Source organism: Carcharhinus amblyrhynchos, chromosome 11 (assembly GCF_965287045.1).
Source record: "Carcharhinus amblyrhynchos chromosome 11, sCarAmb.v2.hapA, whole genome shotgun sequence".
NCBI lineage: Eukaryota > Metazoa > Chordata > Chondrichthyes > Carcharhiniformes > Carcharhinidae > Carcharhinus > Carcharhinus amblyrhynchos.
The window spans coordinates 2,844,426-2,871,787 of NC_137334.1; the positions used below are offsets into that span (position 1 = coordinate 2,844,426).

The 27,362-nt window shown below is 40.6% G+C and overlaps 1 protein-coding gene across 1 annotated transcript in view; it reads right to left on the minus strand.

The window, feature by feature from the left end:
- Nucleotides 1-88: 88 nt before the first annotated feature.
- LOC145349827 (uncharacterized) overlaps nucleotides 89-27,362 on the minus strand; it is a 40,388-nt gene continuing 13,114 nt past the window's right edge. Inside the window, exons 5-9 of the mRNA XM_080198397.1 lie at nucleotides 20,391-20,464; nucleotides 19,455-19,696; nucleotides 12,512-15,187; nucleotides 7,753-7,888; nucleotides 89-2,555 (exon numbers count right to left, since the gene is read on the minus strand). Coding sequence (XP_080054523.1) covers nucleotides 2,411-2,555; nucleotides 7,753-7,888; nucleotides 12,512-15,187; nucleotides 19,455-19,696; nucleotides 20,391-20,464 — 3,273 coding nt within the window. The 3' untranslated portion in view covers nucleotides 89-2,410. The remainder of the gene's footprint in view (nucleotides 2,556-7,752; nucleotides 7,889-12,511; nucleotides 15,188-19,454; nucleotides 19,697-20,390; nucleotides 20,465-27,362) is intronic.

Genomic DNA, 27,362 nt, shown 5'->3' on the forward strand with positions numbered 1-27,362 from the left:
AGTAAAATTGCCACTTGAAGACCCAAGATATCTTGACTTGACATGAATTTTATCAATCCCCTAACCTTTGTACTGAAAAATGTTTTTTTAGACTTAATATGTACTTAAATGAGGATTTAAAAATGGAAGGGCATGAATGTAGTTCTTTGCTTCATTGAGGATAAATTTCAATGTTTAAATCCTCCAAATATTTTTAAACTAGATATTCCAGTTTTGCTGAAAATGGAAGAATTCTTAATTTTTATTTTCTCTAACACTTGTAAAACTTTCGGATCAACCAGCTATGATCATATATGTTACTTAAAGCCATCGGTATAATTACAAAAAAAACACATGGATGGTCAATAACAATTCCAATGGAATGCATGTTCAATAATGTGCCCTCTATCAGCAAATTTCTTCTGGCACTTTCAGAATGTTAATTAATCATTTGATATTATGTGGAATTGCACTGTTCTGATGTACAAATTATCCCCACTGCATTTTTATAATCTGATTTTTTTTGGAGATAAATACTTGATTTAAAATTGATGAGAGAATGTGAAAATTTGATAGACTGCCACGCAACCAGTCTCTCTTACTCTTCCTAATTTAATTCACTTATAATTGGAAGTTGGAAACAAATGTAGCTTTTATTTTAAATATGGATTCTGTACGAGTACCTTTCCTCTTCAATGAATATGCCTACAAATTAGCTTAATTTGAAAAGAAAGCTCTTGCAATGCACCAACAAATATTTTAATTTTACAACACTTACTTACCTGATGCATGTGCAAAGTGCAGTGAGTTTTTTTTGAAAAGGTGGTCTAGGGTGTCTTACAGGTGTTCCAATAATAGCGCAAAGCAATGATTGAAATTTTTAAGCTATTATGTCTACATGAATGAAAATCAAATGAGTTGCCATTTTTGAAAGCTGATAAATTCTAAATTTCTAGATGCAATTTGCAATCAGAACTCATAAGTTTCTTTATGAATTATTGCACTCAGTCTAGTCACTGCATGAAAAAATATATTATGGAAAATACACAATGGGAATGGCAAATTTAGTGATGTATGAAATGTGTAATTTTAAAAGCATTATAATCAAATTAAGACAATTAAAAATTTCAATTACATCAATAACTTGTAATTCAAAAAAATCATTGGGTGAACTTGTACATTACTGGTGTGAAACAAATCTTCTGAACTATATATTGTAGTGGTGATTCAATGTATTATCACAGAGTGATACAGGCATAAGAGTTTATTCAGTTTCAACTATTCACAAAGCAGAAAAGCACGAAAATATATACTTTAAAAAAAATCACTGCAATGAATAGTTGTTATATCAACTAAGATCAATTAACAATTTTAAGTAAAATATGTATAAATATGTAAAGTGAAAATTTCTTAAGTGAAGAACAAATTTGCATATCTGGTATGACAATTTTAAGTGGCAGAATTGTGAAGGCATTGCAGCAACTTTTAGCCGTGTGGTTCCTCCTGTTCCAAAAGTTTTATTAATTAAACAAGTAATGAGGTGTTTTTCAGACACCTTGCTCATCAGAAAGTCACAATAGTACAAATGAAAAACTGACTAGGATGGTCACTGTGGCTGCCATAAGATTCTCTGGGTCCATTGCTAGGCAGCCAGAGCTGGGCAGTAAACCTTGTTAAGATGGAAATCAGGATCTTAATGCCAAACCAGGTCCTGGAAATGCTATAAGGAATAATACTGGCTAGAGCATATGCCCAGTTCCATCTAGTGATACAACTGAAGCAGCCTAGGTGGTAACTTTTACTGAGGATGTGGAAGTACTTAGCAGGCATGCTCCTTCAGGTTTTCAATCACACACCCCTCCCACTGGACCAAAGACTTTTCTAATGTCAAGAGGCTGCCTGCTATTGCAGCTTATGTTATCAGAACTGAGAGGTTCCTGCCCTAACATGCAAATTTGTAGCCTGTAGTCCTAACGTTCATAATGCTGGCCTTCAAAGTAGACCAGGCACACACCCCCGACTCTGAACAAATAGGCAACCAATGGGCATGTTGTGCTCCTCAGATGCTCCATGAAATCACCAATTATTCTGATCAAGTTGATACTTTCTGAACAGATTTAAGTGTCCATGAACATTATACTGTAATTATATATTTTATGGTACTTCCACCATGAAAACAGCAATTTAATTTATTCTATTGTCATTCAGATATCAAACCCATGATGCACTTCTAAGATTTTAACTTGGACACAGAATCACAGTTTTAGGTTACTTCCTTGAAATAACTGGAAAGTTCTACTGTGCCAAAGTTATATAATCTATATGAGCAATAACATCATCATCATCTATGGTACACATGACAATTTCAGAGAAATTATAAAAATACAGGAATAAAGTGCTGCTTTTCTGAAATTTTGGTTGGAAATTGAAATTATGAAATAAAGTCAACTAAAGCCTTTTCCCCACGTGCTTTTTTGTTTTGAACGCTGCATCTTTTCTTTATTTTCTTTCCACTTTTAAATACAGGTGAACGCAGAAACCTCGAGTCTGTGAACTCATCCCCTCGACGCAGTTTTCTGCAAAAGAAAAAATGAGTTTTACACATTAGTACCTTACTGTCATGAGTTATTTTTGCATCAAAAAGGGTGCCTATGCATATAAAATATTTCTTGAAAAAGATATCCTGCAAAACTCCTGAATTTAAAAGTTAAAACGAATTACAAATCATTTATCCATTGAGAAAAAACAATGAAATCTAATTCACTATAATCAAAAGGTAAAATGCTGAACCACCTAATATTAAAATGAATTTGTACTGATTGGGCGAAGACAGCTATATCTAAAAATCAAGCGGATCTAAATATTGCCTACCCCAGAAGGGATGACATAATGCTATTATACATTTCTACTGTTAGTGGTCACAGCACGAGACTAAACTGAACATTTTTGACCTCCTCTCTGATTCAGCAACAGAATTGGGAAATATAATACAACAGCATTTTGCCTTTCCTTAACAAGCACAAATACAACTAGTCATTCTTCTCATTGCTGTTTGTAGGGATTTGCTGTACACAAACAATTGCTACATTCGTACATATATAGATGTCACTGTGCCTTAATGTAACCCACAGTTTGAAGCTCAAAACACTTGAGAAACGACTGCACAAACTCTGTCACAGTTAAATTACTCTTCAAATTTCATACACTGCCGCTTTGTGACCTGTAACAGATCCTTCTTCCACCTTAGTCCTATTTTCCAAACTGACCTCCTTAGAGACATCTACTTCATATAACCTTCAAGAAATCATTCGTCAAACCAAAGAGAAAAAACTTGCACTTAGTGCATTTCATGCTTTTCTTAGAGTAGTGCCTCATGTAGGGCTTCAGGTCAATTCAAAAAAACAGCACCTACAACACAGCAGCCTTCTTTCTACTGCACTGGAGCATATGTGTATAATATGTATCCATGTCTCTGGAGTGGAGCTTGGATTTTTGCCTCTGGAACACAAGATTTTGCCACTTCTTCCAACTCCACCCTCTCTCTCCCTGCCCATCATGACTCAGCATCCTTTCCTTTATTTTTGTCCCTCCCTTATCTCAAAAAAGGCTTTCTATGTTAAAGAGTCTATAGAAACAGAACTTGTTTATAGGATTGTGGATTCATGAGGAACCCAGACAAATACTACCTGTACATTTTCAAATGTTGAAGAGGTCCCTTCCATTTTGATCTTGGCAAGTTCACATGTATTGTTTCCATGAGAATTGAAAAGAGAGATATACTAATAGATTCCAGGAGATAAGCCTTCCAGCATTTATACATTTTATGAAGCAGATTTTATTAATTTGGCATTGCATTATTTGGAAGGCAGGCACTCTGTTCCATTTCATGGTAGATAAATGTGCTTTCTATATTGAATAATCATTAATGCACACACACTTAAATTTTCCCAGAAATTATGCTGGGGAGGGAAGGAATTTTTGCTTATAAAAAGGACAAAAAATAATCTCTATTCAATGCAGTTTATCTGATTGTATAAATATTGACTGTTTCTAGGAACTTCTTCCAATTGGCTGCACTTGTTTCAATTCAAAACACTTTTTCCTCCTGCAATAACTGGCTAAACGTCACTGGACTTAACACAGAAGATCTAGAGTTGAAGCTAATCACTTTTTAATTTCATCATCCTTGCTTCTAAAACATGTATTCAATATTGCTAAATGCATTCCATGATCTTGTAAAATAACATTCCGCAAAGAATTTTGCAGAGAAGTCATTTTGCTCATGAATTGAGAGAATATTTTTCTCCATGGAAGCTGGCACTCCCCACATATTTTTATTTATTTCTTCCTTCTCAAACATCTGTCCACTTCTCTTTAAAAAGTTAATCACTAGTTGAAAAATATTTATCCTGACTTATAAAATTCCTAATTGTAAATGCCCAGTTATGCAAGAAATTGAAAACTATTTCAATAGTACATGATCAAAAGATATTTTTATTATAATAACCCAATCCAATATATTTAATCCAAATGTTTCTCCCATCCCATCATTTTTATTTCAATGATCTTGCCAACTAACACCACGTTAGATGATGACAATGTGCAAAATCTACATACAATATTGTCTTTTTCTCTATAAAAATAATTACAGAATTGTGGAAGGTTGATTCCATAACAGTGCCTATGTTTTCATACAATACTAATTTTGATGCATGAAATGTAATGGGCTGGATTCTCTGATCTCGTCTGTGTCTGCCCCGCTGCAAGTGAGAACAGAGAATATGGTGTTCCAGCCAAAACACTGTGATGTAGAATTGCTGGTGTTGGACTGAGGTAGACGCAGTAAGTAGTCTCACAACACCAGTTTAAGGTCCAACAGGTTTATTTGGTAACACGAGCTTGTGGAGCATTGCCCCTTCATCAGGTGAGTGAAGAGTTCAGTTCAGAAACAGGGCACATATAGACACAAGCTCAATTACAAGATAATGATTGGAATGCAAGTTGTAAAGGTAATCAAGCCTTTACAGGTGCAGACAACGTGAGTGGAGGAAGGGTTAAGCACAGGTTAAAGAGATGTGAATTGTCTCCAGCCAGGAATTAGTGAGATTTTACAAGCCCAGACAAGTTGTGGGGGTTACAGATAGTATAACATGAACCCAAGATCCCAATTGGGGCCATCCTCATATGTGTGGAACTTGGTTATCAGTTTCTGCTCAGACGCTACGACAACGGATGAATAGACACCGCTCGACAATCACCAGATAGGGTGTTCCCTTCCTGTTGGGGAACACTTCAGCAGTCAAGAGCATTCAGCCTCCGATCTTCAGGTAAGCGTTCTCCAAGGCACACGATAACACAGAATCGCTGAGCAGAAATTAATAGCCTAGTTCCCCACACAAGGACGGCCTCAACCGGGATCTTGGGTTCATGTCAAGCTACGACATCTTCTCCGGAGCCTTCAACATGTCATTGATGAAGACGAGCATCTCGCCAAGCCCATCCCCACACCCTCACTTCTTGCCTTCAAACAACCACACAACCTCAAACAGACCATTGTTCGCAGCAAACTACCCAGCCTTCAGAAGAACAGTGACCATGACACCACACAACCCTGCCACAGCAACCTCTGCAAAACATGCCGGATCATCGACACGGATGCCATGTTCTCACGTGAGAACACCATCCACCAGTTGCACAGTACGTACCCTTGCGACCCAGCTGACGTTGGCTACTTGATATGTTACAGGAAAGGATGTCCCGAGGCATGGTACACTGGGGAGACCATGCTACGACAACGGATGGAATGAACACCGCCCGACAATCATCAAGCAGGAGTGTTCCCTTCCAGTTGGGGAACATCTCAGCAGTCACGGGCGCTCAGCCTCTGATTTTCGGGTAAGCATTCTCGGTGGCCTTCATAACACACAATGCAGAATCGTTGAGCAGAAACTGGTAGCCAAGTTCCGCACACGAGGACAGCCTCACCAAGATCTTGGGTTCATAACACACTACCTGTAATCCCCCTGACTTGCCTGGGCTTGCAAAATCTCACTAACTGTCCTGGATGGAGACAATGCACATCTCTTTAACTTGTGCTTGGCCCTCTCTCCACTCACATTGTCTGTGCCTTTAAGACTTGATCACCTGTAAAGACTTGCATTCCAACCATTATCTTGTAATTTAATTTTGTGTATGTGTCCTGTTTGTGAACTGAACTCTTCACTCACCTGATGAAGGGGCAACGCTCCAAAAGCTCACGCTACCAAATAAACCTGTTGGACTTTAACCTGCTGTTGAGAGATTACTTACTTTCAGCAACACTGGAAAATCCCAACCGTGAACAAGATCAAAGGTTTTCAGCCAATGTTTCTGAAGTAAAATGCAACTATATTTTGTTTTAAAAAGTGCGGACTTTGAAGAGAGAAAGCTGCATGACATGGAACAGTAAAAGATTTGGGGTTCAAAATATACAAGGAACATCTCAAGGAGAAAAGGCCATAATTAAAAGCCCAAACGAAGCTGGGTTTTATACTATGAGGCATGGAATATAAATTGCAGATGTAATTACAAATGTATATGAACTGTAGTTAAAATCAGTTAAACCTTTCTGTGCTGTTTTGAGCCTCACTGTTTGAATGGGGCGGAGAAAAGAAAGAGTTCAAAGATTTACTAGGATGTATTAGGAAATGTAAAGATTATGTAAAACAGGGTGATTTTGTGGAGCTGCTTAAAATCGTGGAAGGATGAAATACAGTAGGTAGAAATAAACTTTCAGCAACAGAGAGGTCTGGAATGAGGCTATGGGAACATTCACTGCAGAGAGGCTATTCGGCCCACTGAGTCTGAACCGACTCTCCAAAACAGCATCCCACCGAGGCCCTCCCCTCTGCCCTATCCCTGTAAACCCATGCATTTACCATGCCTGATCAATCTAACCTTCACACCTTTGGAGACTAAGAGGCAATTTAGTACAGCCAATCCATCTAACCAACAAATCTTTGGACTGTGGGAGTAAACCCACAGTCATAGAATCATAGAACCCTACAGTGCAGAAAGAGGCCCTTTGGCTCATTGAGTCTGCACCGAACACAATCCCACCCAGGCTCTACCCCCATATCCCTACATATTATACCCACTAATCCCTCTAACCTATGCATCCCTGGACACTAAGGGGCAATTTAGCATGGCCAATCAACCTAACCTGCACATCTTTGGACTGTGGGAGGAAACCGGAGCACCTGGAGGAAACCCACGCAGACACAGGGAGAACATGCAAACTCCACACAGACAGGGACCTGAGCCGGGAATCAAACCTGGGACCCAGGAGCTGTGAAGCAGCAGTGCTAACCACTGTGCCACCGCGTCCACACACATGCCGGAATTCTACTGCCCTGCCTGCCACAGAATTGGAGCAGGTGTGGGGCAGTCAACAGAAATGTCCGTTAATCTTGTGCAGGAATTACCAGTCTCATTCAAGCGAGGCCATAAAATCCTGCCCAGGCAGTCACTCAAGGCTGAAGTGAGCTCAGGTCCCTGACGGTGAGGTAGCAATGCTAACCGCTGTGCCACTGGGTGGACTATTTGGCCGCATGACATATATGTAGAAGGAAAAGATAACTTTTCGTTTACATGTAATGCACTTTTATTCAACTAGAGTTGAAATCTTAATGTAAAAGGATGAGAGGTGAAACATTATTCTTAATCTGAATTTGCTATTTGAAAGAATTTGACTTTTGAAATAGCCAAAGTAATCAACAAAATTCAATCAGATACCTGTGGAGTGGTGGTTCTTTGTAATTTAATACTGCAGTAGTTTGCCGTTTACCACGTAGACAGTGGTGTGACTGATGTGCGAGTTTGCTGGGAGTTACATTTGTCACATCTTTCAGGACTTCACATCCTTTTCTCTCTGAAAGAAATGGGAAAGAAAATCTCACTTTGTGATTGAAAAATAAATGAATTGACAAGAGTATGATCCTCAAATCCTCAAACTGGTATGAGTCAGACAGTTCTGTTGAAAAAAACTTAAGGCAACTTTAGTTTATATACATCAATGCCAAAGTAAGAGATGAGAAAGAAACATCAAAGTGTGAAGTCTGAAAACAAAAAATATCGGAAATTTGGTTGCAGTCTTTCTTCCCGGAAATAAGATCATGAAGTTTGTCAGTTCTTCCTATCCTTGGAGTACTGCGTCCAGTTCTGGTCGCCGTACTACCGGAAGGATGTAGAGATCCTGGAGAGAGTGCAGAGGAGATTTACCAGGATGCTGCCTGGTATGGAAGGGCTGTCTTACGAGGAAAGATTGAACGAACTTGGGCTGTTTTCCCTTGAGAGACGTCGGCTGAGGGGGGATCTAATAGAGGTGTATAAGATTATGAAGGGGATAGATAGAGTAAATGGTGGTAAGCTTTTTCCGCTATTAGAAATGGATAGAACGAGGGGTCACGGGCTTAGGGTGAGGGGGGCTAGGTATAAGACAAATATTAGAGGGCAGTTTTTCACGCAAAGGGTAGTGGGGGTGTGGAATGCACTGCCAAGTAAGGTGGTGGAAGCAGGCACGCTAGGGTTGTTTAAGAGTAACTTAGACAGCCACATGAGCGGGCTACATATAGGGGGATATAGCAGGCCTTACTAAACATTGTAGGCTTGGGATTACGTTTTTGCCTCAGGGATGTTACAGTCTTTGCCTGTTTAATAATGAATTTTTTGTCTCCACAGGCATTTAAGTCCAGCAAGGGGCATGCATGCGGCAGGTTGTAGTGGGCTGCTCTTGGACGTTGCTTCGGGAGTTGCCTATTGCTTCATGTCGTTAGTGTGCTTAAACTGGACCATCTTGAGGGCAACATGACAGCTCAGAGACTATCTCTGTTGCTGTGCGGACACATGGATTTGGGCCTGTGTCTGTGGGAGTTTGCACGTTCTCCCTGTGGTTGCGTGGGTTTCCTCCAGGTACTCCGGTTTCCTCCCACATCCCAAAGATGTGCTTTTAGGCTGATTGATTGGGTAACAAATTGTCCCTATATTGGACCTCCCTGATCCTCGCACATTAGGCGTAGACTAAGATCATGAATAGGTCACTGAGACAGTGGGACGGCGGCGCGGGCTTGTTGGGCCGAAGGGCCTGTTTCCCATGCTGTGTTGTTCTTTGTTCAATCAAATTTCTCGAATAACATTCCTGCTATGTCAAATTTACAGTGCAGGAGGCCGCCATTTGGCCCATCGAACCTGTACTGACAACAATCTCAATCAGGCCCTATCCCTGTAACCCCACATATTTACCCTTCTAATCGCCCTGACATTAAGGGGCAATCATGGCCAATCAATCTAACCCCCACATACATGAATTATTAGAGAGGTGGAGAGATTCTTCCCGCTTAGAAAGGATAGCAGGACCTGAGGGCACAGCCTCGGGGGGGGGGGGCAGTTTAGATCGGAGTTGAGGAGGAACTTCTTCACTCAAAAGGTGGTGAATCTCTGGAATTCTCTGCCCGTTGAAGTGGTGGAGGCTACCTCGCTAGATATATTTAAGTCACGGGTAGATAGGTTTTTGACAGACAAGGGCATTAAGGGTTATGAGGAGAGAGCGGGAGAGTGGAACTGATCCACTTCAGATCAGCCATGATCTTATTGAATGGCGGGGCAGGCTCGAAGGGCTAGATGGCCTACTCCTGCTCCTATTTCTTATGTTCCTATGTTCTTATGAATTACTGTGTGGAACTTCTGAATTTTGTTCAATGCTCCAGGTACCACTCTATCTGACAATGTTTCTCAGAGGTGGAGAAGTTAGAATCTAGTCTTTTCTATTGAACTGAGCTTGTTTCACAGTTCTGAAAATTGTTCAATACTGCAAACAGATATCGTGGGAAAACACAGACAAGATCTGCTACGACATGAGTATACATCTTGAAACCAGAGTTAATGTTAACTACAGTCTAAAGTGTTAACTGAAATAAATCTGCCCCAATTGGGCTTGGATATCCCAGAGCTATGAATAAAAATGAGTGAAATGACTAATGGAAAATCTGGAGGAGATCTATTTTGGTCCTCATAACTACAGCAGAATTCTCAGAAAAATGTACTTTTTCCAAGTACAAAAGTTTTAAAATTTATAGGTACCTTTTTAAAATAAACATACTAACAGAGCAGGAGTAGATTATTCAGCCTGTGGGGCCTGCTCCATTTAATAAGATCATGGCTGATTGGACAGTAACTTCAAAATGCATCCTGCCCAACCCGATAACCTACTGCTCCCTTGCTTTTGCTTACCGAAAATCTATCCAACTCGGCTTAAAAATACTCAAAGTTTGAAAAAGCCGTTTTGGTATAGTGATTGAAATCTATTTATTGCAATTTTGTCCCATGAAGACAAAAGTAAGATTATCTACTTTGGATTGAAGAGGGATAGAAGAGGATACACTATAAATGGTGAAAAGCTCGAAACAGTGGAAGTTCAATGTGTCTGGGGGTTCCAGGTACAAATATCATTAAAATGAAAGATATGAAATTTAAATAACAATAAAACAAAGAAATGCTAGCATTCATCTCTAGGACAGTTCTTGGCACCATGCCTTAGGTTCGTGAGATTACCCTTGGAAGAAGCAGTTTGTGGATTTCTTTGTCACTAAGACTGAGATGATAAAAATCAGCTGCCTCTGCTGTGCTTGCTCGCTGCCTCAACAGCACACTTGCCAAACTTCCTATAATGCTGTTGCTCACCTCAGCCCTGAACCTGCATATTTCCCTAGTTTCTCTCCTATCCCATTTCATTCCGAGCTCACTCTGTCCATAAGGCTTCTACCAGTGATCTTATTCCCAGTAAAATGCCAATTGCCCGACTTCTCCTGGCCCCCAGGTTAGCCAATACAGTGAACAATTTTCTCTTGTCCCCCTGTATTAATGATTATCTCTGTAAACAATGACTGTGTCAACTGTATCAAGTAACTTTCTCTTTTAAAACTGCATTTTACGGATTCTTTCTTGTGTGGTCCACTTGAATTCTTAATTTGTTTTTTGTTGTTCTGTGGCCCTTGTCTGACTGTCTAAATACATGGCTAAACCAAGCATTCACCAAAACCAAATTGTATTTCGAGAGAATATACCATTCCTCTGAACCTTACTTTCTGCTTGCACTATCGAATTAATTTTAACTGATAAATATTTTCCCACAGTTTCAGCACTGACTACGTTTGCAGAGGATTGTTCTATTGTCAAGTTATAGAGCTTTACAGCGTCAAAAATGGTGTTGGCCATCAAGAACCTATCGATTCTAATCCCATTTTCCAGCATTTGGTCTGTGGCCTTGTATATTATGGCATTTCAAAGGTTCATCTAAATATTGTGAAAGTTCCTGCCTTTACCATCCTTTCAGACAGAGATTCCCAGTGCCCTACAGTGAAAAACCTTTTCCTCAAATCCCCTCAATCTCCTGCTCTTACTTTAAATCAATGCCCCTGGTTATTGACCCTCTACCAAGCGGAAGAGGTCCTTCCTATCTACTTCTATGTCCCTCATAATTTTGTACACCTTGATCATGTTCTCCCAGCGTCTCTGCTCTAGAGGAAACAACCTCAACATTGTCATATTTTCCAGAGCACAGAGTTGAATTATGTTAACAGTTAACTATTTGATTTCCAATTTAGATTGCGTGCTGCTCTGAGAATTCTTCAATCTGATTGTTGACATCACTTTTCTATCCTATTCACAAATGTGCCAAGATTCCCTGAATTGGGAATTGTGCTGAATGACAAATATATTGAATCGGCACTCTTAAGCTGTCACAAGAAAGTTCATGAAAAGTCTGTGGCTCGTTTTAAGAATAAACAGCAAGCAGTGTGCCTTTGTTGCTGATCAGAAAAGTCGCATCAATCTAAGTATGGCACCAGTACACTGTACTGTTCAATGGGAATGATGCATTGTTATAGATGTCATCTTTCAGAGGAGACATTTGTTAGAAGCCGTGTCTAGTATTTTTTTTTCCAGAGGGCACTTACCTTTGTGCAGATCCCTTTAAAGGCATAATTCTCATGAATTTCACTGCACTTGGGCAACTGAGTGGATGAAGACCTGGGAAAGTTCCCCAAAAAGGTCCCACAAGCTTTGATGGATGAATAGTTATTTCAGTGTCAAAGCCCTACAACTCTACTACCTCTTCTCACTATCTCCCCCACCTCCCATTTTCCTCCATTTTCTTGTGTACACCAAGCCTCAATGTTATTCTGCTCCAATCACTCCATGCAGCTTGCAAGCACATTATGTTCACCATCGTGTAAAGGAAACTCTCAGTAATTCATTTGACCATTTAATGGTCATAATATATTTAAGAGGAAACACTACTTCACATCCATCTTATTCAACCTCTTCATAATTTCAAGCATCAAAATCTTATCTTCTTGGATCAGTTTTCCAAAGAAAGAGTGCCAACTCATTATTGATAGATTCACCTACAGAAGTCAGTCAGTCATTGTGAAGTACCATTAATACATACTATGCAAGTGAATATCAGCTAATTGCTTGACCAAAGATAAAGGCATACCTTGAACTTTTGAACACTGTGCACTTGAAAGATCCACTGCAATATTGTCTTCTCTTGGTAGCTGCAAGACAGTTTCACTGGAGCCACTTATGCAGTATTTTCCATCAACTTTGCATTCCATTTCTGAAATAGCCAGCCAATCAATTTTGTGAGTGTTCTGTTCACACTCTATTTGCTCTTTCTTGACTTTACACTGCAATGCTTTTTTCACTGGTAGAATTGATTGCGTTGGGCTTTTTTCAATATTTTTGTGCACAATAATTGTTCTATCCAATCTCTTCTTTATATTGCTATTGTTTTCTGGAGAAACACATGCAATTTGGTTGCAACTTTTATTGTTCTCCTTCTCTACACAATTCAAATGCTGATTTACACCCGGGATGATTAGGTACTGCTCTTTATCTTCATTTTCCACAGTTAGATTACATGAACTTTCAACATTCATTGGTATTTTATTTGCCACAAATGTCCTTTGGTCAGCTATTTCCTTTATATAATCTTGTGGTGGGTCAGAGGTTCCACTGCTCCCTTCTGTACTGGGACAATGTTCAGTTATCACATACTGTTCTTTATCTTTCTCCTCTTTAGTTAGCTTAGACAAACTTTCTTTAGTACTCCTATGTTTTGATACCACAAATGTTCTTCTGTCAGCCTTGCACTTTTCTATGCTAAGATCCTTTTGTACAGTATGAGAATTTTTATTGCCTTCTTCAAGATTACCCAGACAAAATTTATTGCCTATTACCATTTCTTGCAGCTGTCTGCATTTTTCCCACTTGGATGATTTTTTGTGTCTTGTAGGCACTGCAATCATCTTTTGGTTATCTTCATTAGTTGCATTACCAACTTCTAGGTTACCTAAACGCTCCATTTCATGTTCTTCTTTCCTTTTCTGCGATATTACTGAATTTGGTGGACATTCTTTAACAGTCTTGTGTTGTTCAGAGAATACAGATCTCCTTTGGCTAACCTTACCTTTATTACCAGTGTTTTCTTCTGAAGCATTACAAGTCCTGAAAATGTCTTCTAAACTATCTGAATACTCATTTGTGGCCACTGCACTCTGCTCTCTAAGTTTTTTTTGTCCCACCAACTTCAATGAGTTATCTGTAATAGTCTTGAGCTTTTCTGCTCTTCGGTTAGCTTTGCCTTTAATACCAATATTTTCTTCTGGAGCACTACAAGTCCTGGAACCCTCTTCTGAACGATCTGGATATTTACCTGTTAATATTACATTCTGCTTTCTAAGTTTCTCCTGTCCAATTGATTTAGGCGAGTTCTCCTTAATGCTTTCGTGCTCTCTTGTCACCACAAAAGTCCGTCGGCTAGTGTTCTTGTTATTTATATTTCCATAATCTTCTATATCTGAATGTTCAGCCATCTCCACATCATGTTCTGCCCCTTTCTGTATAACTGGATTAGATGTACTTTCTTTAATATTGTTGTACTTTCTAAGTTTCTTCTGCCCAATTGATATAGGCAAACTATCTTTAATGTTCTTGTGCTCCTTTGTCACCACAAATGTCCGTCGGCTAGTGTTCTTGTTATTTATAGTTCCATAATTTTCTATATCTGGCTGTTTGGCCATCTCCATATCATGTTCTGCCCTTGTCTGTATAATTGGATTAGATGTATTTTCTTTAACATTGTGGGACTTCGACACAATAAATGTCCCTTGGCCAACATTTTCTTTTACATTACAAAGCTGTTCTTGCAAAGTATTTGAAATTCCATTGCTCTCTTCCACATTTTTTAGATGTTCGTTTAACTCCATTTCATGATAATCTCCACTAGCTTCTGGTACAAATAAATTAGATGTGCTGTCTTTAACGCTCTTACGAACTCTGCAATTTTTTTTCTCATCTGTTTCCTTCATATTCCAAGCATTTTCTTTTGAAGCACTTACAACCTGGCTATACTCCTCCTGATTGTCTGGAATATTTACTTCTTGAGCAAGCCAATCATTTGGTCCATTGTTTGGAATACTTATATTGGGTTCTTCATTATTTATAAAGTCTTGGTCAAAGACAGAAAATTCATCAGAACATTTTTTTTCTTTCTTTTCACACACCCGAGAGTCAATATTGCAATTTCTTTTCGCACTGTTGGAATTATTTTTCTTTGCTCGTTTAACTTTTCGCAGTGTTTCCACATTCTTTGAAAATGTTTCAGTTTCCATCTTATTTCCTTCAGCCTTTTTCATTCTGCATTTTGTAGATTTAGTTGCAACAGTAACAATTTCTACTGCTTCACTGGATGTTAGATCCATTTCTCCATCAAAGATAGTCATTTCAGGTTTCTGCTCTTGAGTGAATAGATCAGTGCTGCCCTTTTTAAAATCAGAACATTGTGAAGTACAGTGCACAGGAGTAATTCTAACTTGTGACCCAACCAAACTTGTCCCGTTATAGTCAGAGGTGTCACTGATTTTAGAATTTCTTGAACAAGACTCTCTTGGCAAGCAAGTACTGTTCTTCTCCATTAATTCCATAGGCACTTTAGAACTTCGAGAGCATGAATCTTTCTTCCTTAAGGTAATATTTTGGCTTGCAAATATAGTTTCACTCAACCGAGTGTCAGGCATTCGTTCAGTGAATGATATTTGTGGAATACGAACGCTATTCCCAGCAGATGTTCTAGAATTCTGAGGAAAGCAGGTATGCTTTGAAACACGATCTGAAATAAATAAAACCAAGTACTTCTTTTTAAAAAGGGAAAGAAGAAACATTTTTTACCTAATTGCATACTGAACAGCAGAACAAAGGTGGGATTTTATATTCTCCCATTTGGAGAACTAGGAAGCCAGGAGGGCACTTAATCAGGTAGAATGGTGGCTGGTGGCACGCGGGAACAATGCCTCTGCTGGTATAAAACCAGTGCCAGCTGGGCCTGTCACATTACTCTAAGCAAACCTATGCACGTTGGTTGTGGTCTCCTGGGGTGGTGAAGGTCCTTCATTTAAAAGTCACACAGTGCCTGACTAAAGGACTTGGCATCAGAAAGATCAGGAGGGCCCACTGAGAGCCAAGCCTTGCTGCTGACCACCTCCATACTCCCTTTAGAGACCCCTCCCACTATCTCTTACCTCTGTCCTGTGTCCCATTACAATCTTGGAGCACAGTACCCATAGCAGCCACTGCCTCCTTTGTGGCACTACTGAGTAAATGAGGTGCTGGTTTGAATTCTTCAGCACTGTTCAGCAAGGGGGACTTCCAAAGATTCAGGACACCAGCACTGGGAAAGCTCTCTGGTAGCTTCATTGCTCGATTGCCTCCCTTTGGGCCCATTAGAAGCAAAGTGGGTCTCTTGCCAGCTCTGTTCGGTAAAGAAAATACCTAATTTTGTCAGCTGTCTCTCAGTTGGCTCAACTGAGTACCCAGGTAGATAAGGTTGTTAAGAAGGCGTGTGGTGTGTTAGCTTTTATTGGTAGAGGAATTGCATTTCGGAGCCGTGAGATCATGTTGCAACTGTACAAAACTCTGGTGTGGCCGCACTTGGAGTATTGTGTACAGATCTGGTTGCCACATTATAAGAAAGATGTGGAAGCATTGGAAAGGGTGCAGAGCAGGTTTACCAGGATTTTGCCTGGTATGGTGGGAAGGTCTTATGAGGAAAGGCTGAAGGACTTGAGGTTGTTTTCATTAGAGAGAAGAAGGTTAAGAGGTGACCTAATTGAGGTATACAAGATGATCAGAGGGTGAGACAGGGTGGATAGTGAGAGCCTTTTTCCTCGGATGGTGATGGCTAACACGAGGGGACATAGCTTTAAATTGAGGGGTGGTAATTATAGGACGTATGTCAGAGGTAGGTTCTTCACTCAGAGGGTAGTAAGGGCATGGAATGCCCTGCCTGCAGCAGTTGTGGACTCACCAACTTTAAGGGCATTCAAATGGTCATTGGATAGGCATATGGGTAACATTGGAATAGTTTAGGTTAGGGGGTCATTAGATTCATTCCATTGGTTGGCGCAACATCGAGGGCCGAAGGGCCTGTACTGCGCTGTAATGTTCTATGTTTCTATGAGTCAGAAAGTTGTGAGTTCAAGTCCCACCTTCATGATTTCAGCCTACAAAAACAATCCAAACTGACATCGAGTGCAGTACTGATATTTGGATGAGAGGTCAAGAGAGCATATAAATCCTCGTTCAGCGGGCATACAAGATCCTTTGGTACTATTTTGATGAGGAACAGTGGAGTTATCCCCAGTCCTGGCCAAAATCTTTCAATTAATGTCACTAAAAACGGATGACCTAATCATCACCACAATGCTGCTTGTTTGTGGGAGCTGGTCACATGAAAATTAACAACTGCATTTTCTACATTACAACAGCAAAAACAATCCCAAGGTCATACGGTACTAAATAAATGCAATTTTCATTTCAACAATAACTTGCACCTTTATAATGTAGAAAATGCTGCAAAGTGCCTCACAAGAGTTGGAATCAGAAATTAATGGCCATCAGCTAAAGAAAGAGAGATCATGGAACATAGAACATTACAGCGCAGTACAGGCCCTTCGGCCCTCGATGTTGCGCCAACCAGTGGAACCAATCTAATGACCCTCTAACCTAAACTATTCCAATGTTATCCATATGCCTATCCACTGACCATTTGAACACCCTTAAAGTTGGTGAGTCCACAACTGCTGCAGGCAGGGCATTCCACGCCCTTACGACCCTCTGAGTAAAGAACCTACCTCTGACATCTGTCCTATAATTATCACCCCACAATTTAAAGCTATGTCCCCTCGTGTTAGCCATCACCATCCGAGGAAAAAGGCTCTCACTGTCCACCCTATCTGGTCCTCTAATCATCTTGTGTGCCTCAATTAGGTCACCTCTTAACCTTCTTCTAACGAAAACAACCTCAAGTCCCTCAGCCTTTCCTCATAAGACCTTCCCACCACACCAGGCAACATCCTGGTAAACGTCCTCTGCACCCTTTCCAATGCTTCCACATCTTTCTTATAATGCGGTGACCAGAACTATACGCAATACTCCAAGTGCGGCCGCACCAGAGTTCTGTACAGTTGCAACATGATCTCGTGGCTCCGAAATGCAATTCCTCTACCAATAAAAGCTAACACACCGCACACCTTCTTAACAACCTTATCAACCTGGGTGTCAACTTTCAGGGATCTATGCACATGTACACCGTGATCTCTCTGCTTGTCGACACTACCAAGAGTCCTTCCATTAGCCCTATATTCTGTATCAGGAGGCCTGACCAACACATTGGTCAAACTATTGAGTTTTAAGCAGGGTTTTAAAAGCAGAGAGAGAATAAGCTGGACAGAGAATTCCAGAGCATAGGCTATAAGCAACTGAAGTCACAGTTGCCAATGGTAGAATGAAAGAGGGATGGCCTATTGGTTAGAATCAGGATTCAAGCTCAGGTAAGACTACACAGCTGGATAGATTAGCTAGGTCATGATCTAGATGAGAGTGTAAAAATTGACAGCACAGTGGAGACAGGGAAAGCAGGAGCCAGTTCCATTATATCCTTGCAAGAACAAGGGTCGTAGGCAATTCAGCCTTGCTGTAGGATAGTTTATAGTCAGCTGAGTATTGCATGAAATGAAATTTACTGAATGTGGCAGAGGGGCAACTTGACAGAAGAATATTAGAATAGCTAAGCCTGAAAGTCAGAAGGCATGTTTGAAGGTCACAGGAGCAGGCGGGCTTAAGTATGGGGTCAAGGACAATAATTACAGAAATGGAAATAACTGGTATTTATAATGGAAAAAACATAATATCAGAAGTTTAGTTTGGGATTGAGGACAGCTGGAAGGGAGGCAGATGGAATTTGTGGAAAGGATACAGAGTTTGTGGTGAAGAGCTAAAGACAATAGCTTCACTCCGATGTTTAATTACTTAATGCTTTAGTACTTACAGTTGATCCAAGACTGGACGCTTGACAAGCAGTCTGATAACATGGATATAATGGAAATGGTCAGGAAAGGTACATGTGTAACATTGTTGTAAACACCCACCGCATAGATGTGAAAGAGGAGGAGGGCAGGGATAGATTATTGAGGACTCTGGAGGCAGGAGGAGGTATTTCATTCATATGGGATGTGACATAACTATTGGCTTGGACAATCGTTCAGGACTATGAATTTTAGTACATTTGAAACTGCTTTAATACAAAATACAAAACTGCAATTATCCTTAGTGTTACAGAAATTCTCAACTATCTTTGGCTTGCTGTTATATAAACTCACACCTTTGATTCAAAGATATATCTTGAAAGGTTTCAGTTGTCAGATTCCTTCACCAGCTCTATCCTCAATTAAGTTCAACAAATGCATTGCATTGCAGTGAATGGATGCAAAATATAAAGCCTCACAAGTCTGATCAATCTCAATCATATAAAAATATGATTCTCACACTGTTACATGTCATACTTAAGAAGCTTCAATAATTTCCCCACCAATGCAGTGAAGAATTATTGGGATTGTATAATATTTTCTTGGGGATATAGTGTCCTCACTCCAGCTTAAGGGACAGAACAACAAACTTCCTCTGACGTGCCTGAATTCATTCAGAGCTCCCAAAAATAATTTCAAAGGAAAATATGGTGGCTGTTTTGGTCCAGAGAGCTATAAGAGAGTAGCTTTCCAAAGACACAATAAAGGAGATGGATTCAGAATATACTCTCAACCTACTGAGTTTCTCAACTGAGTCAGGGACTCTGAAGAAGAATCAAGGCAAGGCCAAAACAGAAGGCTCTCACCACCAGCCCCCCACCCCCACCCTTAAAAACTCAGCAATAAGCAAGGATTATGTGGATAAATTACTCTCATTTAATTCTTCCAGAACTGCATTTACTCAAGTTCTAGTTTGGTGCTAGTATTGCTTAGAATGTACATAGACAACAGGTGTGGTAAGTGAATGTCAGCAGGAGTATTTAGATAGAAAAAAGACATTTAAATTGTACTTGCCTTGACTAGAACGTCCAACCTCAGTTTGCTCTCCGATGTCTGGGTCATTGCTTGAAACATTTTCATGGAAATTTGCAGTAAAGGCTTGACATGTAGGTGCACCAGTTGAAGGTGTAGAATCCTCTACTGAAGTTGCTAAAGCTTGTTTCAAGGAATCAATCGTGTCATCCTGGATGTTGCTGGCTTGATACCTTTCTTCAATTTTAAACTTAGGTGGGACTCCTGATGGTAACCTTGTGTTTCTGTAATCAAAACAGGCATCCAGCTGGTCAATTTATCAACTGAACGCATTTTATTTTCTTTTGCATTTGCTTTTCACCCAAGGAAGAACACAACTTAATTCTTTTACACTATACTTGGTCTTCCCCAACCACCTATCAGGATGGATTTGTCTAATGAAAGACCACTTTTCATAATGGGAAAGGGTGTGAAATCAGATGATTTTAACTGAATTTTCATTCAGATTAGCATAAAAGCTATCTACTGTTGATGACAGTACATCAGGGGATTTGCTGACCTCAGCTAGGTGCTTTACCAAGAGGAAAAATACCCAGAACCAATCAAGAAAGCAGCCAAAACTTGCACAGTTTGATGCTTATCTTCTTAAGCTGGTGTAGGAGAAGGAGATAAAGAAATCAGTGAGGGTCAGTTAAAACTAAAAAAAAGTAACTCATTTCACAAGAAGCAATCTTGACTTCAGTATTCTCATACAATAGGAATGGTATACCTGAACTACTTCCATCAGTTATTACTATTTTCTAATTTAACTCCCCTATAGTTGAATTGCACAAGTTAACATCTCACCTGAGCTTAAGAGCCATAAATTCATGCAGTGTCAATTATTATTGATCTTTTTCTTTAAACTTCTTTAAAAATGTAATTGGCAGATCATTTGACTTTCTTTTAAACAGTATCATAATTTCATTGATTACTTACAAATTAGAGCCGGAATCTTCACTGACACTATTACTTCTTTGGAATAACATACCATTCCATTGATGTTCTTGAAACTACATTGAAAGAAGTAAATGCTTCAGTGGGGAGAATACAAACACATGCACTAAATGGTTAGTCTAATTTTTATTAATTTAATCAGATTATGTAATAAGTATTCTGGAGTTAAAAGAAATACCTATCAATCAGCTCAACAGGTGAGGGGATGGAGAAAGAACAGCAGGAAGGATTCAACACCCCATCACAAAGCAGAGCAAAAGTTAAGCCAACTACCTAAACATGACCACCACTCAACATACTTGCATGCCTAATACATGAAACTGGGGGCTTAATTATCACTACGGAAGATTGCGGAACAACACAAGACAATATTAATGAACTAACACAAGGTATGTAATTGGCAAATAAATTTCAATAAGCATGTTAAAAAAGACTGAGCCAATTTCCCAAAGGAAAGAGAAAATGTTGATTTGGCTGACTTTAAATATTGTGCATAATTCTGGTCTCCATTTTAAAACAAAGATATAGAAGAGCCATAGAGGATGCAAAAAAAAATGAGCTGAAAGGTCGTGCTCGTCAGGAAATACTGAACAGGCAGGAACATCTTTATCCAGCAAAATCTTGGGTTTAACCTGATAGAGGCCTTTATGATTTTTCTTATGAAAGGTTGAGAAGATGCTTCGACTGTTGGGGAAATCAAGATCATGGGACACAGACACAAGCGTCATATCCTTCCTATGCTGTGGTGTACAGAAATGGATGAATACTCCAGTTCACCCAAACCAGTATTTTGAACAATTTTATCATAACTTCTTTAATTTTGTATAAATGTCCCATGTGATAAAGCTTTGTTAAACGCTCTCTCAACCCACCCTGTCACTTTCAATGATTTGTACATGAACACCCACAAGTCAGTGTTGTAGTGACACAACATCTAAAAGATGCGCTGCAACAACACACTAAGGGTCTTTAGATGGCATCTTCCAAACTCATGCCTTGACAACAAGGATAAGGGCAGATGATACATGGGAACACCACCTCCAAGTCCCTGTAATGTCATTCCATTACTGTAACTGTATCAAAATTCAGGAACTCCCTCCCTTAAAGTACTGAGGGTGCATCTACACATGGACAGCAGCAATTCAAGGACAGCTGGCTATCAACTCCCAAGTGCAAGTGGGAATGGGCATCGAGTGCCGGCCCAGTCAGTGATTATCACTTCCAGTGAAATAATTAAAAAAGGAATACAAGGTTAGCAGTGCTCCTGTCTTTTAAACAGCAGCTGAGGAAGACTAACCAAGGCTGAAAAGATTAGAATGTGTATTAAATACATTCTGTATGCAGCTTACCAGAGCCTATTATTCATCCTCTAGTGAGGTGGAATTTTTGGACTCTGTATGGGCTGCATTAGACATACACAGATACGACAAGTTTAAGTACCAAATTGATGACTGCATGCAGCTTTATAAAATTGTACATTAAAATATTTCAAAATAGGTTTGGAAAGTTTGAGCTCACTTGACATTAATTTTTAAAGAAAAATTTAGATCTCAAAAGCAAATACAAAGAACAAAGAACAAAAATCAGCCCAGGAAACAGGCCCTTCGGCCCAACGAGCCCGTGTCGCCATCTCAACACCACCTGTCCACCTCTCTACCCACGACCCCTGTCTAATTTTTATGGCCATCCAGATTGAGGGAAACTGATTTAGGGACAATTTATTCCTGCCAATCAGCCTAACAGCACATCTTTGGGGTGTGGGAGGAAACCAGAGCACCCGGAGAAAACCCACGCAAGCACGGGGAGAATGCGCAAACTCCCACAGACACCGGCCCAAATCCATGTGTCTGCACAGCAATCAGCGATAGTCACTGAGCTGTCGTCTTGCCCAGTATCTTGTCCAGTTTAGGCACACACTAACGACATGAAGCACTAGGCCAATCTCGAACAACCAAGAGCAGCCCCAGTACGACCCATCGCGTGTATGCCCCTCGTTGGACACGAGGTGGACCGACTTAAAACCTGTGAATGAAAAGAAAAAACATTATTATCATACTATACCCATTTACATTACCAGGGACGCCCCAATGCTAATGACCCTTATCTAAAAGGATCTCCTATATCCACCCATCTCCAACTCAATCATGTGCCTGTCTAAGTTACTCTTAAAGGACTCTAGCATGTTTGCCTCCACCACCTTACTTGGCAGAGCATTCCATACCCCCCACTACCCTCTGTGAAAAACCTCCCTCTAATATCTGTGTTGTACCTCTCCCCCCTCACCTTAAGTCCATGGCCCCTTGTCCTACGTGTCTCTATCATAGGAAATAGCTTACCTCTGTTTACTCTATCTATACCCTTCATAATCTTATATACCTCTATTAGATCCCCCCTCAGTCGGCGTCTTTCAAGGGAAAAGAGGCCCAATTTCTTCAATCTTTCCTCATACCCCAGTCCTTCCACACCAGGCAACATCCTGGTAAACCTTCTCTGCACTCTCTCCAGAGTCTCCACGTCCTTCCGGTAGTAAGGCGACCAGGACTAGACACAGCACTCCAAACGCGGCCTAACCAACGTTCTGTACAACTGCAACATTAGACTCCAGCTCTTATATTCTATACCCCTTCCTATAAAGGCTAACATACCATAGGCTTTCTTCACCACACTCTCCACTTGCACTGCCACCTTCAAAGACTTGTGCACTTGCACCCCCAGGTCTCGCTGCGATTCTATACCCCTTACGGGCTTACCCTTTATCATATAACTTCCCCCTACATTATTCCAGCCAAAATGCATCACCTCACATTTATCCGGATTAAACTCCATTTGCCATGTATCTGCCCAATCAACCATCCCATCAATATCCTGCTGTATTGCCAGACACTGCTCCTCACTGCCCACCAATCCAGCCATCTTGGTGTCATCAGCAAATTTGCTGATCACACCACCTACTCCCTCTTCCAAATCATTTATATACACTACAAAGAGAAGAGGTCCCAGTACTGAGCCCTGCGGCACACCACTAGTGACAGACCTCCAGCTAGAAAAAGACCCCTCCACTACTACTCTCTGAGTCCTCTTTGCAAGCCAGTTCTCTACCCAATAGATCATATTGGAACTTTATAAACTGATTGTTAGACTTCAGCTGGATTATTGTGGGAAATTCTGGGAACAATATTTCAGGAAAGATGTATAGACCTTAGAAAGCACACAAAGGTTTAGCAGGAATTTATCAGGAGTCAAGACTTCAGTTATGAGGAAGTTAGAAAAGTTAGATCCAGAGTGGTAGACTGTGTATGGAACCAAAAGAGATGGAGGAGATACTAAATGGGTTTTTTGCATCCATATTTACTGAGGAAACGGGCATGGAGTCTACGGAAATTGGGCAAACAGGTAGGGAGGTCATGGAACCTTTACAGATTAAAGAGGAGGTGGTGTGGCTGTCTTGAGGATAAATCCCAGGACCGGACAGGGTATTCCCACGGACCTTAAGGGAGGCTAGTGTTGAACTTGCAGGGGCCCTGGCAGACATATTTAAAATGTCAATATTCATGGGAGAGGTGCCGGATGATTGGAGGGTGGCTCATGTTGTTCTGTTGTTTAAAAAAGGTTCCAAAAGAAATCTGGGAAATTACAGGCCAGTAAGTTTGACATCGGTGGTTGGCAAGTTATTGAAAGGTGTGATAAGGGATAGGATCTACAAATATTTGGATAGACAGTGACTTATTAGGGAGAGTCAACATGGCTTTGTGCGTGGTAGGTCATGTCTGATCAATCTATTAGAGTTTTTCGAGAAGGTCACCAGGAAAGTGGATGAAGGGAAGTCTGTGGATGTTGTCTACCTGGATTTCAGCAAGGCCTTTGACAAGGTCCCTCACGGGAGGTTAGTTAGGAAGGTTCAGTCGCTAGGTATAGATGGGGAGGTTGTAAATTGGATTAGACACTGGTTCAATGAAAGAAGCCAGAGAGTGGTTGTGGAGGATTGCTTCTCTGAGTGGAGGCCTGTGACTAGTGGAGTGCTGCAGGGATCTGTGTTGGGTCCATTGTTGTCTGTCATCTATATCAATGATCTGGATGATAATGTGGTAAATTGGAACAGCAAATTTGCTGATGACACAAAGATTGGAGGTGTAGTCGACAGTGAGAAAGGTTTTCAAAGCTTGCAGAGGGACTTGGACCAACTAGAAAAATGGGCTGAAAAATGGCAAACGGAATTCAACGCAGACAAGTGAGAGGTATTACACTTTGGAAGGACAAACCAAAGTAGAACGTGCAGGCTAAATGGTAGGACTCTGAAGAGTGCAGTTGAACAGAGGGATCTGGGAATACAGGTACAGAATTCCCTAAAAGTGACGTCACAGGTGGATAGGGTCGTAAAGAGTGCTTTTGGTACACTGGCCTTTATAAATCAGAATATCGAGTATAAAAGTTTGAGTGTTATGGTAAGGTTATATAAGGCATTGGTGAGGCTGAACTTAGAGTATTGTGTACAGTTTTGGTCACCTAGTTACAGGAAGGATGTAAATAAGGTTGAAAGAGTGCAGAGAAGATTCACAAAGATGTCGCCGGGACTTGAGAAGCTGAATTACAGAGAGATTGAATAGGTTAGGACTTTATTCCCTGGAGCGTAGAAGAATGAGGGGAGATTTGATAGAGGTGTACAAGATTTTGATGGATATAGATAGAGTGAATGCAAGCAGGCTTTTTCCACTGAGGCTAGGGGAGAAAAAAAACCAGAGGGCATAGGTTAAGGGTGACAGGAGAAAAGTTTAAAGAGAATATTAGGGCGGGGAGGGGGTGGTGCTTCTTCACGCAGAGAGTGGTGGGAGTGTGGAATGAGCTGCCGGATAAAGTGGTAAATGCGGGGTCACTTTTAACATTTAGGGAAAACTTGGATGGGTTCGTGGATGAGTTCGTGGATGAGTGGCGTGTGGAGGGATATGGTTCAAGTGCAGGTCAGTGGGACTAGGCAAAAAATGGTTCAGCACAGATAAGAAGGGCCAAAAAGCCTGTTTCTGAGCTGTAATTTTCTATGGTTCTATGGTTTTATGTTCTTCCTGAACAAAGCAGCAGGTTAAGAGGTGATCTAATAGATGTTTTCAAGATGAGGGGTTTTGATAATTTTAAACTTTCTCTAATTCATCTAGCCAATAACCAGAGATCACAGATTTAAAATCACTGGCATAAGATTACAACAGATTTTTTTTGCCCCCAACCTAATTGCCAGGATTTGGAACACTGCCTGAATAGGTGGTGGAAGGCAATTCTGTAAATAACTTTAATAAAAGGAGTTGGGATAGGTACTCAAGGATGCAGAACTTTACAGGGCTAGAGAGAAAAGGAGGGATATATGGGAATATGTATGACTATCCTTTTAAAGAGGCAGTACAGGCATGATGTTCCCTCTTCTGAGCTGTATGATTCTATGAACATTTCATCACAAGAGGGTATTCAAACCATTGTTATTATTGCACTACCACCTCAGAAGGACATTGGTCCTCATCAACAGCAGTTAAACCACAACCATACAGATTTGGTTCACTAATGCTCTTAAGGCAAGGAAATCGCCATCCTTACCTGATCTAACCTATCTGTGATTCCAGTACCACAAATTGGGGTGGACTCTATCTGTCTTCTGAAATCTTACCTAGCAAGCCATCCAAATCACCACAGAAAAGTCAGAAAGGACTGTAAAGTGGACACTCAGCACTGACCAAGGCACTGAAAACAACAACAAACCCAGTCCTGTTGATTCTGCAAAATCCTCCTGACTAACATCTGGAGGCTTGGGCCAAAATTGGGAGTGCTGTCCAACACCTACTCAACAGCCTGACAGTCACATTTACCAAATATGCCAATATCTCAGACACCATCTTTATATCCCTGGGCATATCCTGTCCATGGCAGGGAAAACCCAGCAGATGTGGTGGTGGTGATATGCAGTTAGAAGGCAGGTTCCCTGGAAGTCATCAACATTGACTCCAGATCCCACTGTCATGAGCAAGGAAAATTTCAAATGGATAACTGTCTACCACTCTCCCTCAGTTGATAAATCAGTCCTCCTTCATGTTGAACACGAAACTTAGAAACTGCACTGAGGGTAGCAAGGACACAAAATACACTTAAGATGAGGGATTTCAAAAGTGGCTCACTAGCACCTCTGGACAAAACTGAACAAGTTTTGAAGGACAGGACTACCAGATTGAGTCTGTGATAGGTGATGAGGTTTTTGATTTGATTTATTGTCATATGTACTAACATACAGTGAGAAGTATTGTTTCTTGTGTGCTATACAAAGCATACTGTTCATAGAGAAGGAAATGAGGGAGTGCAGAATGTGTTAGTCATAGCTAGGGTGCAGAGAAAGATCAAAATGCAAGGCAAGTCCATTCAAAAATCTAACAGCAGCCGAGAAAAAGCTGTTCTTGATTGGTTGGTATGAGTCCTCAGGCTTCTGTATCTTTTTCCCGAAGGAAGGTGGTGGAAGAGAGAATGCCTGGGGTGTGTGGGATTCTTAATTATTTAAGAATCCCACACACCCGAAGCAGTGGGAAGCGGAGACAAAGTCAGTAAATGGGAGGCTGGTTTGCGTGATGGATTGGGCTACATTCATGATCTTTTGTAGTTCCTTGCAGTTCTGGGCAGAGCAGGGGCCACACCAAGCTCTGACACAACCAGAAAGAGTGCTTTCTATGGTGCATCTATAAAAGTTGGTGAGAGTCACAGCTAACATGCCAAATTTTCTTAGTCTTCTGAGAAAGAGGCGTTGGTGGGCTTCCTTAACTATAGTGTTGGCATGGGGGGACCAAGACAGGTTGTTGGTGATCTGGAGACCTAAAAACTTTAAGTTTTTGACCCTTTCTATTTCATCCCCCATTGATGTAGACAGGGACATGTTCTCCACTATGCTTCCTGAAGTCAAGGACAATCTCCTTCATTTTGTTGACATTGAGG